General features: G+C 44.8%; 1 protein-coding gene and 1 pseudogene across 3 annotated transcripts; one reads left to right on the top strand and one right to left on the bottom strand.

The window, feature by feature from the left end:
• Positions 1–2,637: 2,637 nt before the first annotated feature.
• Positions 2,638–22,860, top strand: LOC147016588 (uncharacterized). 3 transcript variants are annotated; one of them, XM_085845399.1, is made up of 8 exons: positions 2,638–3,261; positions 12,102–12,158; positions 12,262–12,421; positions 12,622–12,773; positions 14,827–15,159; positions 15,682–15,883; positions 16,242–16,352; positions 21,828–22,860. In XM_085845399.1, exons 1-6 carry the CDS (start codon positions 3,241–3,243, stop codon positions 15,733–15,735), a joined length of 777 nt encoding a protein of 258 aa, XP_085701525.1. In that variant the 5' UTR covers positions 2,638–3,240; the 3' UTR covers positions 15,736–15,883; positions 16,242–16,352; positions 21,828–22,860. The 3 variants fall into 3 exon arrangements, with proteins under 3 accessions (XP_085701525.1, XP_085701526.1, XP_085701528.1); XM_085845400.1 differs by lacking the exon at positions 21,828–22,860 and adding an exon at positions 17,122–18,822; XM_085845402.1 differs by lacking the exon at positions 12,102–12,158.
• LOC147016589 (uncharacterized) lies at positions 20,316–24,550 on the bottom strand (annotated as a pseudogene).
• Between the last annotated feature and the right edge of the window lie 1,414 nt (positions 24,551–25,964).

Consider the following 25,964-nt stretch of genomic DNA (forward strand, 5'->3'; position numbering starts at 1 on the left):
ATGAGTCGGCCGTCCTTTTAACGGTTCTTTTAGGGCACGTTGTGGATTCGGGTGTTGTCGTTGAGGGCGCCACTAGTGGTTGAGGAACTGGAACGGGCGTTGTTACGACAGGATTTGGGTGGATCGTCGCTGGGACCAGTTCATCGGGTGGAGGATCAAGGGAGATGTCACTGTCGATCACCTTGGATGTGGATGTGATCGGCATGGTGTGAAACTGAGACGAGTTTCTGGTCATGCTTGCGCCATCTTTCCATGCTGCGGTGATCATGGAGCCTTGTGCGTTGGTGAAAACCATCGGTTTGGGGTTGTAGCGCGTGGAGAACTTGTTCTTTCTTTGTTGCCTAACGAGGACAACATCACCAATATTGATGGGGGGCTTTAACGCGCTGGCGCGGAGATCCTTGCGTGCCTTCATGATGGTTTTTGCGGCGGCATCGTTGTGGTGGGCAAGTTGATCGTCGGGTCACGGGTCAGAGTTCACAACTGTTGGGATTTTCGTTCTGGGTTCCCACCCAAACATGAGACGGTGTGGTGCGAATAGAGTTGAGCAATGCGGGCTTGCTCGATACATGCGGAGGAACTTCTGTAGCTCCGTTCTCCAGTTCGATCCTTGTACGATCGCAGCGCGGATTGCCTTCATGAGGGGTTTGTTGAAGCTCTCGGCTTCTGCGTTGGCTTGCGGCCATAGCGGGGTTATTTTATGGTGTCGTACACCGAAGGACTTGAGATAGTCTTTCCAAGCTATGCCCTGGAACGGGGGTTCGTTGTCTGTTTTCACAACAATGGGGTATCCGAACATCGCGAACACTTTTTCGACTATCGGTATAACTTTCTCTGCGCTAGTAGAGCGGGTGAGTTCTACCACAGGGTAGCGCGAGTATTCATCCGTTATTACGAGCAAGTATTCGCCCATCGGTAGCGGACCACAAAAATAGGCGCTCAGATTTCGCCACGGGCCACTTGGGAGCATTGACATATTGAGTGGTTCCGAATGTTGACGATTACTGTTCGCCTGACAGGGGATGCATTTTCGCAGAATGGTGGAATCGCATTCCTCAGGTGGAATGGCACTCGGCTGTGCTTTCTCGCTATCGGCGGGACGGTTCGATCGATGTGGAGCATGACTGCCTCGCCTTTGAAGCAACCAATGCCATCATCAATTCCGGGGTATTTGTTGAGTATCGGAGCTATATCCTCATTCACACAATGGACTTTGTCCATACGCGGACCAATGGTGAGCACTTTTAGTGCTTCGGCAGTAGTCTTCCCGAGCAGTGCTGGGGTGTCAACTGCAACGACTAGCATTTCAGCGGTAGCAGAGTTGTCTCCCACTGAGAGAACGGCATGGATGAGGTTGTCGCAAGATATCGGCACGGAACCATCCGAATGAATTTTGCGGTTGTACTTTTGCATTGCGGCACCATTGTACACAAGTGATTTTGCAATGTCACTATTGATGATGTTGCAGGTGGTGCCAGAGTCAATGATCATGTCGACGATAATGCCGTTGACAGTTATTTCGGTGTTCACACTGCCACCTACGGCATAGGGTCACTCTTGGTATTCACTCCCGGGTTCGGTGCGGCTTCATGAACGTATCGGACGGTGGGCGCAGAGTTTTTTGATCGACACATGATGGCAAAATGACCAAGGCGGTTGCACTTGTAGCATGTCACGTTTCGGGAGCATCTGCAGTCATCACCGGTGTGGCCCATCCGACCACAGCGATTGCATTGTGTGTCTCTGTGATGATCCTGACGGGGCTCCTGACGGGATTCTGTGCGGGGCGGTTGTTGTGGTTTTCCACCATGGCGGCTGCTGTGACCTCACTGGGACGGCTTCTGCGCGTTGTGGCTCTCGCTGTGGACGGCGTACGCTTTCTCAGGATCGGTGCGTTCGTGAGCCATCTCAGCGGCTTGTCGCTCCGAGGCCTCCATTGCTTGGCCGAGTTCCAGCGCGGTCTTCAGCGTCAGGTTCATCTGTGCTCGCAGTTTGGTGCGTAGACGCTTTGACTTGCAGGCATCAATGATCTGGTGACGGATGAAGTCATTGATGACCTCGGGCTCAAATTGGCTGAAGCAGGTCTTCGCCATGGTACGCAGACGTGTGGAGAATTGAGCTACGGTTTCTCCATCCTTCTGCTTCTCTTGGCCGAAAAGGTGTCGGGAGTATGACGTGTTTGTGAGAGGCGCAAAGTACTCTGTGAGTGCAGCTTTGGCGTGTTGTACGTGTTCGGCTCGGTTTCTGGCAGAGTGTCAAAGATGTCCTGCACATCTCAGCCAGCGCAGTGCAGTAAAAGTTCTCTTTTCTGCGCAGTGTCTGTGCAGCCGGATGCAGCGGCGAAGCGCTCAAATCTTCTGAGCCAGCGCTCCTAGCGCTCTGACACGGTGCTTGGCTCACCATGTGCATCAAAAGTAGCTAAAGTACAAAAGTATCCCCATGCTCATACACCACAGTACCCACCTGGTTTTGGCGTCACAATTTTTTTCCTATTTTTTTTTCTACCTTTGTTGTTCTACGGCTGTTCTGCCCTTGTAGCGATGGGAGGAGTGTTGAAGAGCTAATACCCGTTATCCTCGTCGCTAGTTGTAATAAAGACTCAGCCGGACGCCATGCTGGTTTCAACACCGGCTTTATTCCGTCCTCATCTGAGGGTACTTCCGGTTCCGGGGACCGGTAATTATTTGGATATTACAATGCCCTGCAACGGTTTACTACCTTGTCATTCCCAACTACCTGTTCTTACAGACGGTGCTGCTTGGTTTACATGGGGTAGGGGGTGTTCCACGACCAATAAGATTAGAGACCGCTCGTACTCGTGGGCCTGGTATCTACAGTTGGTCCTTGACCTGTTGAAGAACGTGCTTCACGTGGGTTCAACACTCAAACAAACAGTACAACAAAATGGTTGCTAAGGAACGCCTCGCTTGGCAAGCGATAGCAAGCTGATTAGGTCACGGGACACCACCCAGCACGGCGCCAGATTTATCGCCAATTTCAATTTGGTTTTTAAGTGTAATAATAACACTTCGGATGGGAAACAGTGGTTTATTCAAGCGATACGAATCTGTCCGTGTCGTATTATTTTACCTATTCATTCCGTGGTCGAGAATTATGCAAGAAGTGGGCGGTCCCAGTGTTGCGTATTATGTGGGCGTGGTTAATGTGACGTAATAAGAGTGACGTCACAAGCGACGTTCCAAGTTGTTGGTGTTCGTTGGCATCGTGACAGTCGCAAAAATGGACGGTCGCAACAGCATGGTGAGTTAGTGAAGCAAGTTAATGTATTTATCGTGATTTTCGTTTCATTTCGTTGAGTTTGATCGACGCGTTCGTTAAATCAGATTGTTTACGTCGCTGTGGAGACCGTGTGTCGGTTTTCACTTCGTCGCCATTTTCGATGCATGGCAGGATGGACGAGACGGACGCACTCTTGTTTCTAAGCTGTGTATCCTGGGTTCGAATCCCGACCCAGCTATAAACTGTCGTCCTGGTGTTTCACAGACGACGTGATTCATCAATGTGTGTGCCGTCCCTCCGATGGACGTTAAGCCGGGTGTCCCTTCTGCTATCATTAGTTGGTGGATGTTAAACATCCCACGGTGTGTTTCGTGAAGAGTAGGTGAGTTATCGTCCCCACTCTGAACAAATTCCTTCCGTAACTCCTGCTGGGAAGGCAATGGCAAACCAGCCAGTGTAACCCTAATGGTAACAAACTGCTTCGACAGAACAAACACTCTGAAAAGAGAACAGTGAACCCTCCAATATCGCGGGGGTTCGGTTCGTGAAAAATTCCGAGACGGTTAAAACTACAATCTTGGAAACCAAGGGACAAGGGGGAAAAGGGGGTTCTGTTCTTGTACTTTGAGAAAATGTCGAGGAAGGTGGACACGGCACCCAGAAATATACACATCACCATTGAGATATATATATATTGTTGTGGTTACCAAATTCGCAAACCACCATTCAGGTCCCTTAGGTGAGGTATCTCGGTAAGTGCATGTGTAGTTAGGCCCAAACCCGTTGTCTAGTGGGAATACATGTCATTTATGCGTGCTGCAACTCTTCAGGATAGCCGTTTTTCTTTTACTATCTTTATTTTGGACCAACCGCCATGATTACCACCACAATCACAACATCAACCACCAACCACAACGCCGCTTCACCACAACCGCCACGACCTTCACGTCACACCTCGCAGCCGTCGCATCGCCACCGTTCTTGCGCCGCCTGTGGGTACCGGTGTTGGACTCGTGCAGGGCGCGCGCCGAACAGCGTGTACAAAATCACGGATTTTGTGCTTCAAAAACGGATCAAAAACGACACACGCCCACTTTTTGCCGTCCAATCGGTGAGCGAGGGGCGAATTGGCCCCGCCCCCAGGGCGATCGATATATGCAAATTTATGGATCAAAAAGCCTTCACGCCCACTTTTTCTCGGGCCAATGGGGAGCGAGGTGAAAGGTCGAAGGGAGGGGGTCAAAGATGAGAGGGCGAAGTTACGGGGCGGATAAAAGGACCGTGTTCGTCAGTAGACAAGGAGAGTCGAGAGTCGGGGAGTAGGAGAGTAGGAGAGTCGAGAGGCGGAGAGTAGGAGAGTAGGAGAGTCGGAAACAGAGAGTCAAAACTTCGCGGGCGGTGGAGCTGCTCGTCGTGTGCGTTGGAGTCGGAACGGAGGGGACGGAGCTGTGGAAAGGCGGCGACACCAGACGAGGGGGTGCTCGCGTCGTGCAGGGAGCTGCACCCGAGGGAGGCCGACAGCGCGACCTGGCCGAGGTGGAGACGCTCGTCGCGGGATAATAAAGATCCTCTATACCCCGAGCATCAGCAACCCCCTCCTGTTTCCCCCCGCGCTGAGATAGTGCGACCAAGGGGGCCCCTTTCCCACCCCCTACCACACACTGTCCGCGAGGCCCGCGGAGTTGAGGCGCCCTCGCCGCTCCGCGTCTCATCACCAGACGGGTAGGCGCGACCCGGTCTCGGCCTCAGGCCCGCCTCATCCTTGAGGGTATTTCTTTTCCTTGGTTTTGGGTATGTGTTGTCGGCGCCGTCTGTGAAGTAGAATTGTATAAGTGTTGCCGTGTGCTCGGTAGTCGGTATTAGCTCTGCATTGTGTTTTCGCTTTTATATTTGCTTTTTGTGTAAATGGAATTGTGTTTTTCTTTTCTGTGTGCTTTTGGTGGAATTGAATATGTGTGCTTCCCGTGTGCCGCAAATAAATGTGCTTTGTGTTGAACTGTTTCCTGCTTCGCTTCGTCATTTCTCCCATTGAATCCTCATCTTGCTTCACGTAAAGGGTTGGTAGTGGGCTGAATACGCCCGATAATTAATCGAACCGTCGAGGTCGACGATAACACCGCTCGGTTATTCTGATAGTACGGAACGGGTCGCTTAAGTGGCCCGTGTCCGAAGTCGACCTGCGGCGAGGTGCGATCGCCCGGTCTACCCTCCGCGTGGGTACTTAGGTAGGTCGAATTTGGCGAGCAACCCTATCCCACGCGGGGGCTGATTGGCTCGATCGCGGTGAGACCGAAAGGTCCACCCGTGACTGGTTCCCGGCGTTAGTCCGAGAGGGTCACGACTGGATTGTCCGTCCGGTGGGCGACGTGCCGCGATTCGAGTTACGTGGCCGTCAGCACGCCGGCGGGCGCGAATAACGCAACAATATATATATATATATATATATATATATATATATATATATATATATATATATATATATATATATATATATATATATATTACATGTATATAATTTCATCCTCATTTTAGTGCAGTAAAAACAACAATCACAACAATTTGAACACCTTTGCTTTCTGTGGTACCATCAGGAGGAAACTTTGTGTTACCCCCGTTGAAGGTGGTATTTTCTGGGACTCCGCAGCTGACTGTGAGACTCGGGCTTCCGTGGCCCTTCATCCTCATCCTCCTCTACCTCACCTGTGATAGACGAACTTAGGAAGGGTAGATCTCTTGCGCCTGAGGTCTCCGATCGAGCACGACGAGCAACCTCATTTTTTTCGGCAAAGAAGAATCGTTGGTGGATGAACGGAAGGTTCACTACAAGCAGGATGAGACATTTCTTCAGACGTGTTTCACGGTTCTCCTGTCGGGGATGAGGGTAAAAATTGGATCTGCAATCTGCATGGGGAAACCTTGAGAGGTATCGCTTCAGTTGGTCCTTGAACCGTTGAATTGGTAATCAGTTCAAGTCACGAGAGGGACATGCTCCTTGGGAGAGTACCGAGACTAAGAGGCATATCTGGTAGTGTGGATGCTCCTCATATCTCAATTTATGAAAGATAGCAATGCCACAAATTGGTAACGGAGCTTTAAAAAAAAAAAAAACGTACGACAGGTGAGCGAGGTAACTGGCCTCGAACCCAAAATCCTTGGGACGCGGATAGTTAGTTACGAGGCATGCACAGTTGCAACACGACCTATTGTCATGACATGCTGAGGACAGGTGGCCCCACTCAAATAGCCACGCCAATGTGTACTTACGGAAGAAGTCTACTTAACCAGACTGATTAGCTCAAATTACTTGTGAGTATACACCATTAGCGCAAGCAATTACCGAAACCTGGTTAATTGGTTTCCAGGTCATTGCTGATGCAAAGGTATTCCTGGTTACTCTATTGTGAGAATAGATTGAGGAAATGGCAAAAGGTGAGGTGGTGTCCTGTATATCGCTGAAGCCCCAGGGCTAACTTGCACACCATCTGACCATCTCTCTTCCAGAACAGGTTTTTACGTGACCGACACCTGCCTTCGCCCACAACTTAACTGTTGGTGTTGTATACAGACCACTTAATAACTCGAGACAGACAGCAGGATGAGAGACTGCTTGCAGAACTGGCAACCCACTTTGCAATGACGAGGGACGTGCTCCTCAACGGTGACCGAAATGCACCCCACGTTAACTGGGATAGCATGATATCTACCAGAGTACCAAGCTTGTTCAGCAGTCGATTGCTCGACTTTGCTGTTGATGAGCTACTTACTCAGCATGCAGTGGAACCTATACGCTCCTCTGTGGGACAGTAACCATCACACTAAGAAATTGTCTTTACCAAGGAAATGGTGGCAACATGGTGCTCCATTGGGGGCATTTTATTCCTTTCAAAGATGCACCATGGCTTTTGACTGGGAAGAACCGAAACATCTGGAAAGCTGACTTTGCAAAGGGATGAGATGTGCTGTTGCTAATATCCATTGAGAACTGGACCGGACTGGACCGGTCCGGACTGGACTGGACTGGAACTTGACCTTTCGGGCAGCGATCCACGACCTTGTGCGGAAGTACGCCACAGAGCGGAAGGAATACTAAAAGTCAGAATTCCTTGGTTAATACGGGATAGTCTAAAACTTTTAGCAACAAAGCGAAAATGGTGGAGCGTTATCGGAGAACTGAATTGGAAGCAGACTATGTTATTGTTTCACTCATCATTTATCAATGTCAGCTTAGTCTCAAAGAAGCGAGACTGCAACATGAGACAGCAATTGCAAGTCTGGTAAGGACAGCACCGAAACGTCTGTACACCTACCTATGGGGCAAGACTGCACCTGAGAAGGAGTGAGCATGCTTCGAGTCGAAGATGTAACCTGGACAGAGGATATGGAAAAAGCGAAATGTCTCTTTGACCACTCTTGTGTTCATACCCCAGCAATTGGAACCTCTTGCAGAGTCTATGACTCATGACGCATCTCTCTCGTGCCAAAATTCACGACGACCCATCTCAAGCTTTTTGAAATTTATTTATTTATTTATTTATTCTCAGCTGCTGACATGGAGAGACAACTTCATAGGTTAGATCCCAATAAAGTGTCAGCACCTGACGGTATTATTCACCCCAAGGTTCTGGTTGAGCTTGCTCCTGTGTTAAGGCGCTGTCACACCTTGACGATTTAGCCAGCGTATGCCGACTTATGAAAAATTTGTCAAACGCTGGCACACGGCGAATACGTTATGGGTAAGTTTTGTATACATTAAGAGCACGCTGAAAAACACGGCCATACGTCGTAGTACGCTGGCTTTCATCGTTGTACTTTGCGGTTGTCCTCAAATTTTAGCATGCTTGAAATTTTACGACGTATGCCAGCGTATGACTCGCATGTTCCGCTACGCTGGCCATAAGTTGTAGGCACGTTATGCGATCGTTGACGCATGTCGACACACGTTACTTGTAAGTTACTCATAAGTCGAGGTAATGATTAGCGCACTCGAAACTTATTTATAACCTATGAGTAACGTGTTGTAGGCACGTTACACGGTCGTTGACACACGTCGAGGCACGTTATGCGATCGTTGACACGAGTCGAGGCACATTACTTGTAAGTTACTGATAAGTTGAAACTTGTCGAGGTAATGCTTAGCGTACCCAAAACTTGTTTCTAACCTATGAGTAACGTGCTTTGAACCGATGTGTAACGTACTTCCAACGCATATTGACGTATGTAGACATATTTGATTGATGTCTTCCGGACGACCACAGAACTTACTTAACGTATTTCTAATTTACAGCTACCGTATAATGGCGTAATGGCAGCGTTTAAAAATAAAAAAAATAAAAAACAACAATAACTTCCGATATTTCGTCACGTGCCGTTACGTCATGTCTGATTGCCTCTTCAGTTTGCTCATGTCTTATTCTTAGTTCCTCCTCTCTGAATATTTTCTGTTTGAGGATATTGTCACGTCGACGTCGAAACTTAAAAGCAAATGTCCGAATGTATTTTAAAATTTGTGATAGACTCAAAAAAACAAAAGAAAACAGCAACAACTTCAGATATTTCGTCACGTGCCTTCACGGAGCCAAGGAGAAAAAAAGAAAATGTGCCTTTGCGGAGAAAATAAGTTTCGGGTATGCTAAACATTACCTCGACGTGTTTCGACTTATGAGTAACTTACAAGGAACTTGTGTCAACGATCGCATATCGTGCCTACAACTTCTTCCCAGTGTAGCGGAACATGTGAGCCATACGGCGAGTACGCCGTAAAATTTTCAGCATGCTTGAAATTTCACGACGTACGAGATGTACCACGAAATATGACAGCGTACTTCATCGTTTTTCAGCATGCTCTTAACGTATACACAACTTACCCATAACGTATTCGACGTGTGCCAACTTTGTTCGGCAAATTTTTCATAGGTCGGCAAACGCTGGCTAAATCGTCAAAGTGTGACTGCGTGGTTCACACTTTCAATTTTCAGGCGGTTATGATTTAAATCGGCGTGCGGCAGGTTTTTAACAGGCTACGCCATGAGTTCGTCGGCGATACATGCAGCGCGCTATGCCTAAGTTAAACTATCGTTGGGCATAGGTTGTGAATGCCGACAACAGGCGAAGCATTCGTTGGTATAAGTTATCTATAAGACAACGAAACGTTCTGTGCCCGTTACTAATGTTATGCATACGACCAACACGTTATGAATATGACCAAAACTTAAAAAAAAAAAACATCAAAATTTCAGCGTACGCCAACGTTTTACATACATTTTTATCCGGTGCCATTGCTGACTAAATCATTAAGGTGAGACAGCGCCTTTAGCCATGCCATTATGGAGAGTCTTTTAACTTGTCTACATCCACTGCGACCTTGTGTCAGGATTTGAAAATGGTGCATATATCATATTTCTTTAAAAAGGTGACGAGTAGCAGCTGGAAACTACAGACCTGTGAGTCTAACATCAGTGGGCTGCAAAGTTCTGGAGTGACTGCTGAAATATTATATTTTGGCCTTTTTTGGAAGAACACAACTTATAATCCTGGTCCAACACGGCTTCCAGGAGAAACTCGTGCCTCTCAAACTTATCAGCGCATGATAGTTGGACACTCGCAATCGACCAATGCCTTGCAGTTGATGTCGTCTATCTGGACTTCAGCAAATGTTTTGATCGTGCCATCCTGAGTGACTTCAGCTGAAACTCGAAGGGCGAGAAATTCGACAACTCTGACGAGGACAACTTTGGTGGAGGACAATACATGTTGCTGGATGTGAGCCTGGGGAGTAACTGCTGAACTCTGGGTTCTTCCTGACATCTTTGTTCTTTGTTCCTTTCACATTTCTTTCCAATTATTTATTTAATTATTTATTTTCACAATTCTCTTTATTCATTCTAATTTTTGCTTTTTCTTCTTTCATGCCTTTTACTCTCTATTCTTCCCTTTCATGTCTTTTACTCTGTTTTTCTTTCATTATCTTTCTTTCTTCAGAGAAGTGAATTCTTGCAGAAATTTTTCGATAATGCTCATTTGGGTGGCTGATGCAACTGAATCCCCGAAACTGCAATGTTATTCACATAGCATGCCAAAGTTCCCTGCAGACGTGTAGACTACTGACGTTGGAGTCTGCACGCAGGTGAAAGTCACTGACAAAATAATGTGCTTTGGCTGCAAATGGGGCTCAAGGAGTGCTTTTTGCCATTTGTCGTGCTTTTGATGAGATTACATCAGATATTTTTCATGATCCATGTGCTCCCCTTGAAAGATCACATCTTGAATGTGCACTTCCTGTGTGGAAGCCATATTTGTAACGTGACAAGTATACTTGAATGTGTGCAACGCATGGAGACAAGAACGGTGAAGGGTCAAGAGCCGATCACATCTGCAGGACGACTATTTAACCTCTGTCGTGTCATTCGACGAAAGATAAATTTGAGGGGATTTAATCACCCTCGACATAATCCTGCATGGGCACCTTCGTGTCTCTTGAACCACTCAGTCATAGCTGGGATGTTCGCTTTTGTGGTAATTCCTGGAAACGGACAAAGCCTGCGGCCCATAGCAGGAGGAGAGCAGTTTATTTCTCTCATCGAGTGGTCATTGTTTGAAATGGACTTGATGAGACTGTGCAAGTGTCATCAGTTTATCTTTTCAAGAAGAATGTGTACAGAGTGGTTGAACATCAATAGCACCATTTTGGGCTTTTGCCCTCCTGACCTGACCATCATGCATGTTGACATTGACGTAAACATGGAAATCTAATGCAGTGTAAATTAAAAAATACACAAGACATTTACCTTTAAAATTTATGACAAAACAGTGAGGTGAGTATGTTACATACTCTGCTGAAAATAGGAACCACATGACTTGGCTTGGAATCATGATGGAGTGGAGAGTGGGGAAAGGGTGAGCAGAAAGCGGGGAGCTTGGAGGAGGGGTGAGCAGGATTTTGCGATCGGAAAAACAACGTTAACTTTTTCGACGAAGTCACCCACCATCAGCGTTGCCACAAAGGTGAAGGGTAACACGTTCCTTAACCATGTTACCTTGAACCCATCTTTCCTGCTTGGAGGGGAAGGTATGAGTCTGCACCCTCTTCCAGAATAATCCTGTCTCGGCATTGAAGTCCTACACTGGCATAAATCCCTTAGCCTCGATTGGTTCCATGAGCTGCGGTAACCTTCGGAAAATAAGGGTATGAGAATGGGCGTTTAAGAACGGGGGTTCAAGTCTGGGTGTTGGAATCTGAGGTTTGGGAATGAGGTTTGAAGATGGAGTTGGAAAATGAAGGTTTGGGAATGAGGTTTGAAGGAATGGGGAAGGTTCAACTTGCTATCATTGACACAGTGATGACTGCCCAGAGATGCTGCATTTTCTCCTCGAACCAACCGTTCCCACAACTCCATCTTTTCACGAAACCTCATAACCATTCTCGGACTCATTAAAAATGGTGTACGAAAAACACCACAAGGCTCGTAATGGTGCACGTACGGGACACAATCGCTCATTTATCTGAGCTTAACCACGATTGGTTGACATGAAATCCTGTGATAACATCGGAACAATAGGTTGCCCGCGATTGGTTGAAACCCGTGACATGAGAACCCCTGATATTTGAGGGTTGACTGTGTGGTCCAGGTTTAGATCTAACCATCGATTCACTGATCATATTCACTTTTTGTGGGCTGGGAGTGGGGGCTCGAAAGATCATGTGGTTGGATTGTGCCGGTTGTGCGTCGCTTCCTCGTCTGAGAAAATGGCAGAGATCCTCCTGCTCACTCATTCTCCATTTTATGTAGTTATGTATCTGCTTTCAGAATGCAAACACCACCAACTGGTACAAGTATAAATTTGCTCTTGTTTTTGTTTTACAGGAAAGGTTTTCAATTGCAACATGTCCCACAATGGAAAATGATGATTTGATGAATATGGTAAGGGAACCCCAAGCTCAGCTGTACTTTGGATGTCTTTATCTATCAAAGTATGTTTGATTAAAAGTTTAAATTACCATTATGCTTTGTGTTGTCCCGGCAGAATTGTGAGGAGTTGCTTCACTCTTGCCATCAGAGGGATCTTGCCAACATCCATCGGCTAGGTTCAGAGATGCAGAATCTTAATTCGCGCATCAATTTTCTGTCCTCGCAAAACCACGATCTGAAACAGGACTTGGCGCAGGCCCAAAAAGAAAAATCAGGTGAGGTTTTTTTCTCCTTTCTTTCAAAACTTAATTCATGGTTATATATTGATGAGGTTTGGAGGATTCGTGGTGATAGAACTTTGTTAGGGGTGTTATTCCTAATGAGAAAGATCTTTCTCACATTTAACATTAAATCTCCTTTCGTCTCAGACACTCATTACTTTTCTCCTCCTAAAACAGTCATTTTAATTTTACAGATATTTTGAATAGAAATCTCCAACTGGAGATGCGGGTGGAGAAACTTGAGGCCCAGCTGCAAAAGTTGGAGGATCACGCTGTGCGCAAAAATCATGAAAATGTCCGCTTGAAGGAATTGCTTCATCAAAAGGAAAATGATTTTGAGGTCGAGGTGAGCATTATAAAGTGAGGAAGCTGGGGTCCTGATATCACAGCCGGCTGTAAAAGTGGCAACCTGTTTCTCGATGTTTTACTCTACATGTGTCTAATCAAGGTATAACATCACAATGTAGGGGGATGGTGTGGAGGCTGCATCATAGTTGTTTGATATTGTTTTTAGGTCGGCCGCAGGCCTGACCTCATCGGCTCTCTAACGATGTTGTTGTTCTTGTTCTTCCTGTTGTGGGGGGGGGGGGTGTAATGCTTAGTTTTCAGAGCGTATTCCTTGGCTATGTGTGAATGGATTGGGTTGGAATGTGAATACATGAGACCATTGTCTATCGACGCTCAGTCCCCGATTTTCGATTTCCATTTCCGGTTTCATGATTTTGACCAAAATTACTTCTGGAAATGACAAAATAGCCTTATTTCTCAGCCATTATCAGACGGATTCAATTGAAATTTGGTAGATGGATGCAGGACATGATTATCCGTCATCGCCCCGTGCCCGATTTTTCGATTTTCGATTTCCGTTTCCGGTTTCAAGATTCTGACCAAAGTGACTTCTAGAAATGCAAAATTGCCTTTTTCTCGACTACCATCGAACGGATTTGAATAAGGACCATGAAGGCTGCCATGGTTCACTCATCAAAGTAAAGGCCGACCTGGGGCACATCCTGTGCTTGTTTAAATAAACCTAATTTTGGAGTACTGTCGGACCACGACATTTGTGGTCCCGCTATTCGTGGACCCCGCATATTTGCATTTCATAAACTGTGACCAGCTTCTACATTTGTATATTCCCAGTTTTTGTTCTTGTTCTTGTTCTTCTTCATCCACCTGAGAAATTGCAAATCGGCTAACACCTCAGAGGCTGCAAACGTTCCTCCCCTTAACTCCAGCTCCATAAGCTTACTTCCAATTGGCAAGGTCATGGAATCCATCATCACGGTTGACATAACATCATTCCTTTTCTCCAACAACGTAATCTCAGATCATCAATTTGGGTTCAGACCTGGTCACTCTACCTTGGACATTCTGCTTTGACTCTCCCAACAATGGATGGAGGCCCTCAATATCAGACATGAGCTCAGGGCTGTCTCTCTGGACATATCTCAAGCTTTTGATAGTTTGGCATCCTGCATTGCTCTCCAATAGAATCCAAGACCCACTCCACTCTTGGATTACTGACTTCCTCCCATCTCGTTGCCAATATATGGCTCTTAATGCAACCCTTTCATCTCCTCTCCCTGTCTTGGCTCGTGTACCCCAAGACCGTGTTCTAAGCCCCCATGTTATTCTTAATCTTCATTGCTGATCTCACTGACTGAAAAATCCTCTTTTATCTCGTTGCTGATGATGCCATTCTCTTCTGTGACATCTCTCAACTTTCTGACACACACAGAAGGATGAGAGATCAGCAAGATCATGATCTCTCAACCTTCTGCCTCATCCCTCCTGTCAGACCTTGAAAAAAATCACAAACTGGTGCATTTTGCTTGTCTCCATATTGTCCACCCTTTCTGTTCTCCCTTTCCCCTTGTCATGACCTGCATCCCTTGCTTGCCCATCTTGGTGTACTTTCTCCCTTCCCCGTGTTGGTGTTTTCCTTTTCATAACAAAGGGAACAGCAGGTGATGTGTGTCCTGATTTGTTCTGTCATTGCTCTTCCACAAGCAAAGACAATGTCTGAAAATAAATAAAATATAAAACCTCGACATTCACGGCATTTTTCAGGAGCGTATCCCCTGTGAATACCGGGGTCCGACGGTACTCGTTTGCTGGTTCAGATCGATCGAAACGAGAACCTTTAAGTTTTGTGATTGTCTAATGGTGCTCACATAATCAGTACAATGAGAAAGAACATTTTTCAGATGCACATGAATGTCAGGAGTAAAAATGCCTTCCACAGTAAAATAATTAAATAGATTCAATCATCGCTCTTTGCTTTGTGTGGAGGTCAATGTTTCCTCCCAACCCTCACATTAATTTCCAGACCTCTATTTGTGAATCAACAAGTCTATGTTATGTGAAATGATGATACCTCTCTTCATTTTCTGTTCCAGGTCGTGGCACATGAGAAGGAAATTAAATTGATGCAGCAAAGGTTTGCTCAGCATCCTCAAAAAGAGAGCATCAGCGCTCGAATGAAGAACATGCACTTGGAAAGAGAGAGGAATATTGCCGAACAGAATGTTGCTGTGTTGCACAAGAAACTTCAAGAAAAGGAAGTTAAAATATTGAAGTTGAAGGAGCAGCTGAAGCAAAGTGAGGAGCACAATGTTGCAAGGTTTCATGACCTCGAGAGACCGACAAGGGAGGCTTTCACCGATGCCGAGATTTCCCTGAAGAAGGGGAAGAAACGCGTTTTGGAAGCCTTCAAGAATGAAAAGAAACGGGTAAGTTATTCTTGGAGGCGAGTGATAAATGAGAACGAAGTGAAACTGGTCCGAATACTGCAAACCCAAGAACAATTGCACTTGTAGCTGAGGGTAGAGGAGCACGTGGGGTTGACAAACCTTCTGAACAGATTTGAGGTTGAACCAAATTTATGTATTCATGGCCGTTGGTTATTTTACTCAACAAGACCAAAATCATCACTTGCTAGTCGTGTAGAATTTTGTTTATTCATGAGTTGTGTTTGGAGAAAGTTGATCCCATGCTATTGTGCGTTATCGTTTGAGAAGTTGATGGAAGGCGATGAGTCAAATTTTGAAATGCTTCGATCATTTTTCCACGACGACGTGTGACTTTACAATTGACATTTTCAAACAAATTTCCTTCCATATCTTTTTCCTGTTAATCCAATTTGCATGTCGTATCACGATGTTGAAGGAATTGTGATGAGATTAAAAGTTAATACTTTTGTTACCATGTTGTGACGGTGTTGGTAATGTTTGCTTTCTCTCCCATGCATTTAGAAATCTCCTGGCATATTTAAAAGATTTTGGGCTTGGCTATGCCGAGGAAAGTAGAACAAGGAGGAGGAGGGGAAGAAGAAGAAGAACTATGAAGACATTCTGGAGTAAAAAATCAGTGCCCTCAATGTTCCATCGTCTATTCTTTGTCGGAAGTGCAGGATCTCTTGGATCATTTGGATTCCTGTAATGCACATCATACAAGGTGATGACTTCTCTTTGTCAACTCCAGAAGTCTCGGCTCATGGAAGAGTAAAACTACAGAGAGTGATATGGGAGCAGACGTAAGATGATGCAGTGAATTTGATTGAACTGAAGTGAATGTTCTAAACCTGATTATTTCCTCGTTTTATCACAATTTAATGGTTCATTGATTGGCTCAGACTGGACAAGAAATAGAGATCGATTAAAATGTTCTCTATTACTTTGAAATGCTCATTGGTCTGACGAATTGATTTATCATTGTTTTCTATCTCCTAATTCTTCTAATTCAACTTTTTTGGAATGTTCATGTTATTTAATCTTTGTCTCACTGACATATCGTTATGTTCCTCTGACTATAGAAACAACCGAAGGGTTTCCTCCTTTACCTCATTGATAAGATGAAGGATGTGAAACCAACTTTCGAGCCAAGGCTCGTCAGTACATTATCTGAGGCTGGCATCCACCAAAAGGTAATTCTACTTCTCTTTGTCTTCTTCCAACTTCTTTGCTTGTGGAAGAGAAAAATTGCATTGTGTGCCAAGCAAGCAGACTGACATTGGTGAAGTGTAGTAGACAGAGAATAGCACAACGATGCATCTCAAAGTATTGAGAGTAGTCTGTAGGAGAAATTGTCGACATTCAGCCGGTGCAGAAAATCTCAGGAGTTGTTCGCATGCACTTGAGGAGAAAGGTTACAGTCTCTTGAGGAGAAAGGTTACAGTCTTCTTGGACTAATGAGGAGGGTATGAGACAGCAAAGACTGGGGATAAGCACATTATTTTTTTTTATTATACTCTTGAATAACCTGTTCTTAATGATGGGTTCATTCCCCAGTTAATTAAATTCCAACCACCACTTAAGTCATTTCGTCCAGTGTTTCAGGATAGCATCAGTCAAACACACGCACAACTGCGAACAGCACTCGGTGGAGCGCATACCTCCACCTGGCTCAACAGTTTGATTTGTATCTCACTGATAAGCCAGATCTGCATTGGGACCTTAACCAATATCCAATTGACTTGTTCTTGTCACCTTCCCAACTCATCCAAGTTTTATCATAATCCGTCCACAACTTTTTGAAATATCTTCATATATATATAAATAGTTTTAGCGCCATCTCTCAATGGTGGTAAAACACTTTAAAAATACAAACAATGAAACTCATGGATCCAGATTCGAATCTTCACCAAAATGAAATTGATTCATCGTCGTCACACACCCAACCTGTCCACCAAATAGGTCTGAATCCGTGCACAACTTTGAGATACCTGTTCACACAGACAGTGGTGAAAACATTACTGCCGTTTACCTTCACTGGTAGAGGTAACACACACACCACCACCACCACACACCACACACTTTATTTTTATTTTTTTGAATGAAATTGTCATTTTGTAAACTAATCTTTCCCGATAAGTTTTGTCTCTTAAGTTCCCCTTTCAACTTCTCTGTTTCATTGAACATCTTTAAATATAATTGCAAAGGATTGCCAAACCAAAACTGTGACAAAGGGAAACACTCAGGCTTGATATTTTACCGGAGAGTATGCTCATCAGGAGATGACACAAGCAGCACACAACGCTGTTGAAGTGCTTTACCCTCAGGAGTTTTGGAAATGCGAACAAATGAATGTTGAAACGCATATTATTTTCTGATTTTTATTTTTTATGAACATTCTGATTTTAGACATGTTGCTGATGTTACTCCTTTATTGAATAATTGATTTTTCACTCTTGTCTGTGGGTATGGTGTGTGAGAAATTGCAGCGGAACTTGTGTTTGTGTACCTGTGCTTTTTGCAGCCAACTGGTATGGAGTGTACTCAAATGATGAATGTTCTGAAGCGATTTAATGCTTTAATTCCACAATAATTTAATTGCTTTATTACAGGTGCTCCATGGTGGAGGAACGTACACTCCCCTCTCACTTGTCTAGCATGGGTTTAAATCCCTCCCCCAGTTATAAACTGTCTTCCCAGTGTTTCCCAGGCAGCGTGATTCTTCATTGTGTGTGCCGTTCCTTGCATGGCCGTTAAACTGTGCGTCCCGTCCGTCAGCATTAATTTGTGGATGTTAAAGATATTGGTGTGCTTTGCAAAGATTAGGTGAATTCAGGCTGGCAATCTGAAGAAACTCTCAAATTCCTGCCCCTATTTTTAGTCAAATCTCAGGTTTGGCCAGCCGGTTCATGAGAGACTTTTTGACGAAGCTGCTCCCGGCCGACCTCACAAGAATGTGGGAATAATTGTGGCCGATGAAAAAGAAGACAGGTGCTCCGTGTTGTTGGCATCTCATCATTCTTCTATTCTGTCACCTGTGAAGTAGAATCCCTAAATATATTTTCTTCTTCCTCTCCAAGTCATTCAAAACTGCTGCTGGAAGTCTCTTCCTGCTTTCTCCCAAACCCACTGTCTTATATTTTACTCTTGTTGACCCCTTTTTATTCTCATTGACCACCTTGCCCCCCTCTTCTGCCCATTTCCTTTCTGACGCGCATTCACTCGTGTATTTTCTTTGTCTGCCAATTCCGGTTTTACCTCCCGTCATTCTGTGAATTTGAACACCTTTTAAATTTTGTTCCTCCATGAGCCGACATTTATACATCCAAAAAAAACAATGAAAGTTGTATCGGTTTATTGGTCAAATGACACTTATTCCCAAATTCCTGTTCGTCTAAGTAAATATACCTGCAAGGGTCTTCCCTCCAAGTCCACCTTCAAGGGTCTTCCCTCCTCCAAGTCCACCTTCAAGGGTCTTCCCTCATCCAAGTCCACCTTCAAGGGTCTTCCCTCATCCAAGTCCACCTTCAAGGGTCTTCCCTCATCCAAGTCCACCTGTAAAGGTCTTCCCTCATCCAAGTCCACCTGTAAAGGTCTTCCCTCATCCAAGTACACCTGTAAAGGTCTTCCCTCATCCAAGTACACCTGTGAAGGTCTTCCCTCATCCAAGTACACCTGTGAAGGTCTTCCCTCATCCAAGTACACCTGTGAAGGTCTTCCCTCATCCAAGTACACCTGTGAGGGTCTTCCCTCAACCAAGTACACATGTGAGGGTCTTCCCTCATCCAAGTACACATGTGAGGGTCTTCCCTCATCCAAGTACACATGTGAGGGTCTTCCCTCATCCAAGTACACATGTGAGGGTCTTCCCTCATCCAAGTACACCTGTGAGGGTCTTCCCTCATCCAAGTACACCTGTGAGGGTCTTCCCTCATCCAAGTACACCTGTGAGGGTCTTCCCTCATCCAAGTACACCTGTGAGGGTCTTCCCTCATCCAAGTACACCTGTGAGGGTCTTCCCTCATCCAAGTACACCTGTGAGGGTCTTCCCTCATCCAAGTACACCTGTGAGGGTCTTCCCTCATCCAAGTACACATGTGAGGGTCTTCCCTCATCCAAGTACACATGTGAGGGTCTTCCCCTCATCCAAGTACACATGTGAGGGTCTCCCCTCATCCAAGTACACATGTGAGGGTCTCCCCTCATCCAAGTACACATGTGAGGGTCTCCCCTCATCCAAGTACACATGTGAGGGTCTCCCCTCATCCAAGTACACCTGTGAGGGTCTCCCCTCATCCAAGTACACCTGTGAGGGTCTCCCCTCATCCAAGTACACCTGTGAGGGTCTCCCCTCATCTCTCTCACCATAATGATGAGTACCTTCTTGGTGGGCAGGAAGGTTGAAATTTTCCAGACTGATGCAACTGGAAACCACTATACCAGGAAAAATCAAAACTACTTCAATGTCCATAAACGAAAACATCCAAATAGAAAAGTTGGTTCGTAGTCTTGCTCCCACTCATGGAGAGTCACATGACCAAAGACGATAGCAGTTTACATGATTGGATAGTGCCAAGTTGTTCCAAGGCATACCTTTAATCTTGCATTATTACATATTGTGATGGCTGTGGTGGCTTCTTGATTTGCCCTGCAAAGCAAGGCTACTCGATGGGCTGCCATTACTGTTATGTACTCAGACCACTTGTCCCGGCATCACTATACCAGTTTAAGCCTGAGCAGGATAAAGCAAGATGCGGTGTAAAACTTCCATATATTTTATTACAACACAAGCAATTGAGTGGGAAATGACGGGAGGAATGGTGGTTGGGAGAATTCAAATGGGAAATTCGCGGGAAGGATGGCAGTTGAGGAATGCAAACAGGAAAATGGCGGGAGAATTCAATGGGGGGAGAAAGACGAGGCATATTCAAATATCTACAGCATGTGTGCATTCCCACTTGTCCCCTCCGCAAACGTTCATTCCCTCTGATGCCAAAGAACAATGACGTGGCACCTGTAAACTCGAAATGGATCCATACACCCGAAGCAAGGACACAGTTTGGGTAGAGGGGTAAAGAGAAAGCGTGTGAGAGATGACCATGGGGACATATACCCTCATCTGCAGCTACCTCTGTGGAGACTACTGTGCCCACTGCTCAACGTTCAGGCTCGCCTCCCTCGCAGTCCATCCCTGCCTCCTGCAGCAACGGTTCATCTGGTGAAGATGTTGGATTTCCTTTCACTGAAGTAATGACCTGCGTGACTCCAGAAATATTGAGGTGTTGCAATGCACAACGGGTCCGTAAGAGTGCCAGCAAAGCCATGGGTATCACTTGGAAAGAAAGTGAAGAAGAAGCATTATGGTCTGTGTGAATGTACGTGGGTGGAAATGAAGCGAGTTGAATGAAAATCTAAGCCAGTAGAATGGCAAAAAGGCTCCTTGGTTGACTGACCCAAAAAACCTGCCAGAGGAAGATTAACGACTATAAAAAACAAAACTAAAAGACAACTGCTCGTGTGTTCCTCCTTGTATTCCTCCCCCTGTAATGGCTGTCCCGCTGCCTTCACATCGGCCCAGCGTCCCCTCATTGGCGCAGGGTTTTTCGCGGGTGGTTGAGTGGCCCGTGATGACTGTTGGAGGGTGGGGGGGGCGACTCTCCTGGTTGTGGCTGCACCTAATTGGCACAGCTGTGTCGCAGCGACGTCATGCCCGGGAGTGGCGGAAGAAGGGTTTTGGCCTTGTCTTCATTCCTTGACTGTTTCTGAGTTTGCTCCTATGCAGAAGAATGAGGCACTTGTAGATTGAAAAAGTGTTTTATTGCATTGTTTGTGAGATGTTGAGAATAGAGAGGGTGAAAATAAGAGAAACTAGTGTTAACAAACATTCGCAACGCACACATAGCCCGTGTATACAATCTAATGTCGATGCAAAACAATACTACAATATAACTGACTCATCTTACGTCTATGTCCTTTTGCTCACCTGAGAAGTGCTCGACATCCTCTTCATGCCCACAACCATCACGATATATTTCATGATTAATGTAGAAACTGTACCTATTCATAATGAAGCTAATTATGAATAACCAACATAATTAGCTTCCATTTTGTGTTTATGGGTAGGTTACTGGAACTGAATTTTTTTTTTTCCTGTTTGATTGAAACGAAGTTCATGAATCACAGATTTACAAGATTGCCAGTGACTTAACCTTGTGCTCTGATGTACTTTAACTTAACTAAAGGTGATTGTTCGCTATACTATGGAAGGTTGGTCACCATGTCTACGACATCATTATGTCTGACGTATAATGTCACCGGCATGGGAGATGGGCCGAACTTGCTCACTCATTCTGTATTTAGTTGATTTACCTGCTTGTGGAGTGCAAGCATACCCCACCAGTTATTTAAAAAAAAATGTTTGGGATTCCATTCTGTCCGTGTTTGAAGATTTGGAATTGAATGTCCATCTCATTTGTATAAACAATTGTGTTCGTCTGTGAGCATCCTAGTATGGCCCCTGTGTCCTCTTTCTTTAAAGAAAGAATGCTCCAGGCAGGTTACCAACGCTCGAGGTTTTAATTACTTTTCCTTTATTTTAAAAGACTCCAAGTGTGATGGTAAAAACCATGCTTTTGTTTTTTTTTCTCACGCTACCTCTGTTCCTCCAGACAGGGAAGAGCAAAACATCTGTGGCCCTTTCAGTGGAGATGACTCAACACATGTGCGGAGGATGAATACGCACGAGGCAATACCTGAATATGCATGAGATAAGATGTCGGCAGAGCATAAATATAGATTTTACATTCAAACTTGGTGACGTCAGTGAGTGCCATCCTCTCTTTTACAGTTTCCATATGTTATGCAGTGAAGTAAATGGTTTGTTTTGGCAATTTATCTTCATGTCCTGCTGTTGGTTTATATTGATCACGTTTTCTTTGCAAATACGAGGTGTGTTCAAAAAGTATCCAACCTTAATTTTTCGTGCGTAAACAAATGAAGCTATGGAGGCGTGGTTTGGTGCATGTATGTAGGCGATCCTAATCCGTATGCGTGAATATATTCCCGCCTGCAGAAGCTGTCAGTCGACAGAACGCCGATGAGTGAGGAAGTGTAAGTGAGCGCCGTCGGATTTTCGTTTTTGACAAAATGACGGATCACTGTGGTATCATCGCCAGTGATCACCGTGTTGAAGTTGGGATTGCTGTTCACAGTCTCCAGCATGTCCTGTGCAATCTCCAAACGGAGTTGCTTCTGCTCGATCGTTAGCAGCTTTGGCACGAACTTTGCTGAGATTCTCCTTCAGCCCAAATCCTCAGTCACAATGGAATGAATGGATCCAATGCTGATTCCCGCCTCGTCTGCAAGTTCTCTGATCGCGATTCGACGATCCTTCATCAGCAGGGTCCTCACTTGGTCAATGACATCTCATTTCGGGATGTTGAGGGCCTACCAGAACGTGCTTCACTTTCCACTGATGTGCGACCATCTTTGAAGCGGTTGTACCACTCTTTTATCTGTGTGGTGCCCATTGCTTCGTTCCCGAAGGCCTGTTGAATCTCGCGGATCGTTTCCACTTGGGAATCGCCAAGCTTTACACAAAATTTGATGCAGTAGCATTGTTCAAGTTTTTCTGTCATTTTGTCAAAAACGAAAATCCGACGGCGCTCACTTACACTTCCTCACTCATCGGTGGTCTGTGGGCGACTGACAGCTTCTACAGGCGGGAAAATATTCACGCATACGGATTAGGATCGCCTACATACGTGCACCAAACCACACCTCCCTAGCTTAATTTGTTTACGCACGAAAAATTAAGGTTGGATACTTTTTGAACCCACCTCGTATTTTGCCATTTAATGATGGTAATAAAGAAGAAGAAAATCTTGAAGAAGGAGACTCTCCAATAACAGCAGGAGAGAATAATACCTCTGTCACAACAACACATCAAGGTAAATAATTTTTTTTGACCCTATTCAGGAAGAGGATACACAGACATTTAAATTCACACACTTTGCCACCAAATCCTGGGAAGTTTGCTTTGCTCTTCACAATATAACGGAAGGACATCTTTCTCTTTTATATAATTTTATCACAGCTTGCCTTTCTCCATTAAATACATTCAGAACAATTATGAATATAGAGGGAAACATCATATCAGCAGAGCAGTCATTTAAAAGTGTTTCTGTTGAGGTTTATTTACAACGAGCAGATACAACCTGTCACTTCACCGTTAGGGGGAAATGGCGAGAGGGTGGTGCTGTTTGAGGGGAGGGGCAGGGAAGGGAAGGGAATGCGGTGTTTGTGGGAAGGAAGGGTAACTACACAGTTCATATTTGAAGAATGACTGTAGATCTTCACAGCGCCCCCCTCCCCCCCCAATGGTTACCAGTCTGTGGAAGATCAACTGTGGATCTACTTTCACAGATTCTCCTTTGATCTTGACAGTTGATCTTGAATTAAGTATCACTGCTCGATCACATTTCCGGAAGGTGAACTCTGCTACAGATTTCCCAACCATGGATGCTAGAATCTTTTCTCCAACTGTTCTAGATCTTTCAATGTTGACTCCTTCCTGGGCTGTCATGCCATTTGCAATGTTAATGAGGGACTGATCCCATGCGAATGGATCTCTCTCCCCGAGATAGCTGATAATATCAAGGGTGTCATTGACATCTCTAGCTTGTCTAGCTTTTGACAGGTCTTTGTGCTGGTCACTGGTTTCAAATGAGATGCCACTGAGCTTCTGCATGGCCTCGTTGATATTTGCACATGCTGGCATGGAAAGGACCCACACCAAACGCTGAGTTTCTGTCATTCCTTTTCCTCTTATCAGGCCTCCATGTGTCTTTATACTTCTCATCAGCACTTGCTCAATTGTGAGATCCATGGATAGTCCTGCCCAGTACCTATCACTGTGCCTCACCACATGGTATCCTTTCTCAAATTGCTGATGGACATCTGGATGACCTTCTGGCAGATTAAGCATCATTTGCAGGTATACATGTGCAGATTTTGCATATCGCGTGTGTCCAGATGCTGCAAAGTATGGTAACATTTATTGTATTGATTGAAGGTGTAATTTCCAGTTGCCTGTCCGCTCAGCTTTACGAAATCTTCGCAGGATGTCTACCATGTTCAGATACTGCACCCAGAGTTTTGCTGTCTGCATAGTCATCATTTCTTTCTTCTCATTCAGTTTACTTTGGAGTCTTCCCAACACCTCTTCTGAACACACTTCTTCTATAGTAGAGGTAGAAGATACTGTTCTGTCATAGAGTTATGCTGCTGCTGTTAAATCGTTTATGAAAGTACATGTATCTTGTTGTACAGCTATTGTCCCTACACAATCTGTCTCACGATCTGCACTTGCTACCTCCCCTACATGTTCCACTGTTGTCTCCCTGGTCGTAAATATCAAGTAGACCGACTTAATATATTAAACATGTTAAAACCACCCATTAGGAGCCCCTTGGTAAGCTGGTTAGTTTAGCATCTCATATGTATAACTTATTTCTGTAAGAAAATGGGTAATTTGTCAATTTGATGTAACCTATGTAATTAATTGAAGGAATGTAAAAACAATATTCAAGTTTTTAACAGGTTACTCACCTTAATTTGCCTTTCTTGTGTAGAACATGATGATATCATCCATGTTGGAACTTCCATTGAAACAGCCAAAAGGGGATTTCCTATGGGGATTCCCCTGGATTGCACCATTAAGTGAGGGGTACCTCAGGGGGATTGTAAAATTGCAACATGTATCATGATGTATGTAGAAACAACAACATAATTAACCTCAAATTTGACCAGAGTCCACCAAATATTAGTTTTGGGTCAAGCCATTTTATTGCGATTATCATGGATTGTAAGCAAATTATATTTGGTGGTCAGTTGGAATTATGCAAATGAGCTTTTTATCTGGTTAAATACTGTAGTGTCCTAGATGCATCCAATGAAATTTTTAAGTATTGCAAATGCATCCTTGGATCCAAAGATCTCATTATAGAAATTTAAATCACTAAAATACATCATCTGAGAGCAAAGATTTGGCAAGATATTGATATTTGGTGGCCATATTGGAGTTATGCAAATTAGATGTATTTCTACAACAGGGATTTCTTAGGACTTTTAGTATGGGACCTCATAGAAATGCATTGCGCTAAAAAAATTCTGTTGCAATTTGTTCCCGATCAAGTGAAAAAATGGGCTCGATTGCCTGGACTATATCGCTGATTCGCCAATAAGTGATGAAACCGGTCCAGTCACTGAGAGCGTGTGTATAGTAGCATTGGGATGCTCATGTGTGTCCAATGTGTGAACGTCTTTATAGTTGTTGAGGAACTCTGGGAAGGGTTCAAAACTGCATAGTGCTGACTTTGTGCATGATTTATTGGGTTGCTTTATGCAGCTTCTTCAGTTGGAGGTGTGTGTGTGTGTGTGTGTGTGTGTGTGTGTGTGTGTGTGTGTGTGTGTGTGTGTGTGTGTGTGTGTGTGTGTGTACACATTTAATAAAAGGAATAAATTCCTGTGTGCAGTTAGTGGAACATGTTAGCTGTATATTTTCAACCAGTCTAACAAATCGTCAGAATCAAATCACAGGAATAAATTCCTGCGTGAGGCTAGTGTGAAAAAATTCAGACAACCCTCGACTCAAACCTCAGGACAAAGGACATAATCAGTAACATGGTGACAGGCAACTGAACTATTGTCGTATTTAGTATATGTTCAGAAGTTTCTCTCGTGTGTGTGTGTGTGTGTGTGTGTGTGTGTGTGTGTGTGTGTGTGTGTGTGTGTGTGTGTGTGTG

The sequence above is a fragment of the Eptatretus burgeri genome, chromosome 11 (assembly GCF_056783735.1).
Source record: "Eptatretus burgeri isolate ZD-2024b chromosome 11, Ebu_testis_v1, whole genome shotgun sequence".
NCBI classification, from domain to species: domain Eukaryota; kingdom Metazoa; phylum Chordata; class Myxini; order Myxiniformes; family Myxinidae; genus Eptatretus; species Eptatretus burgeri.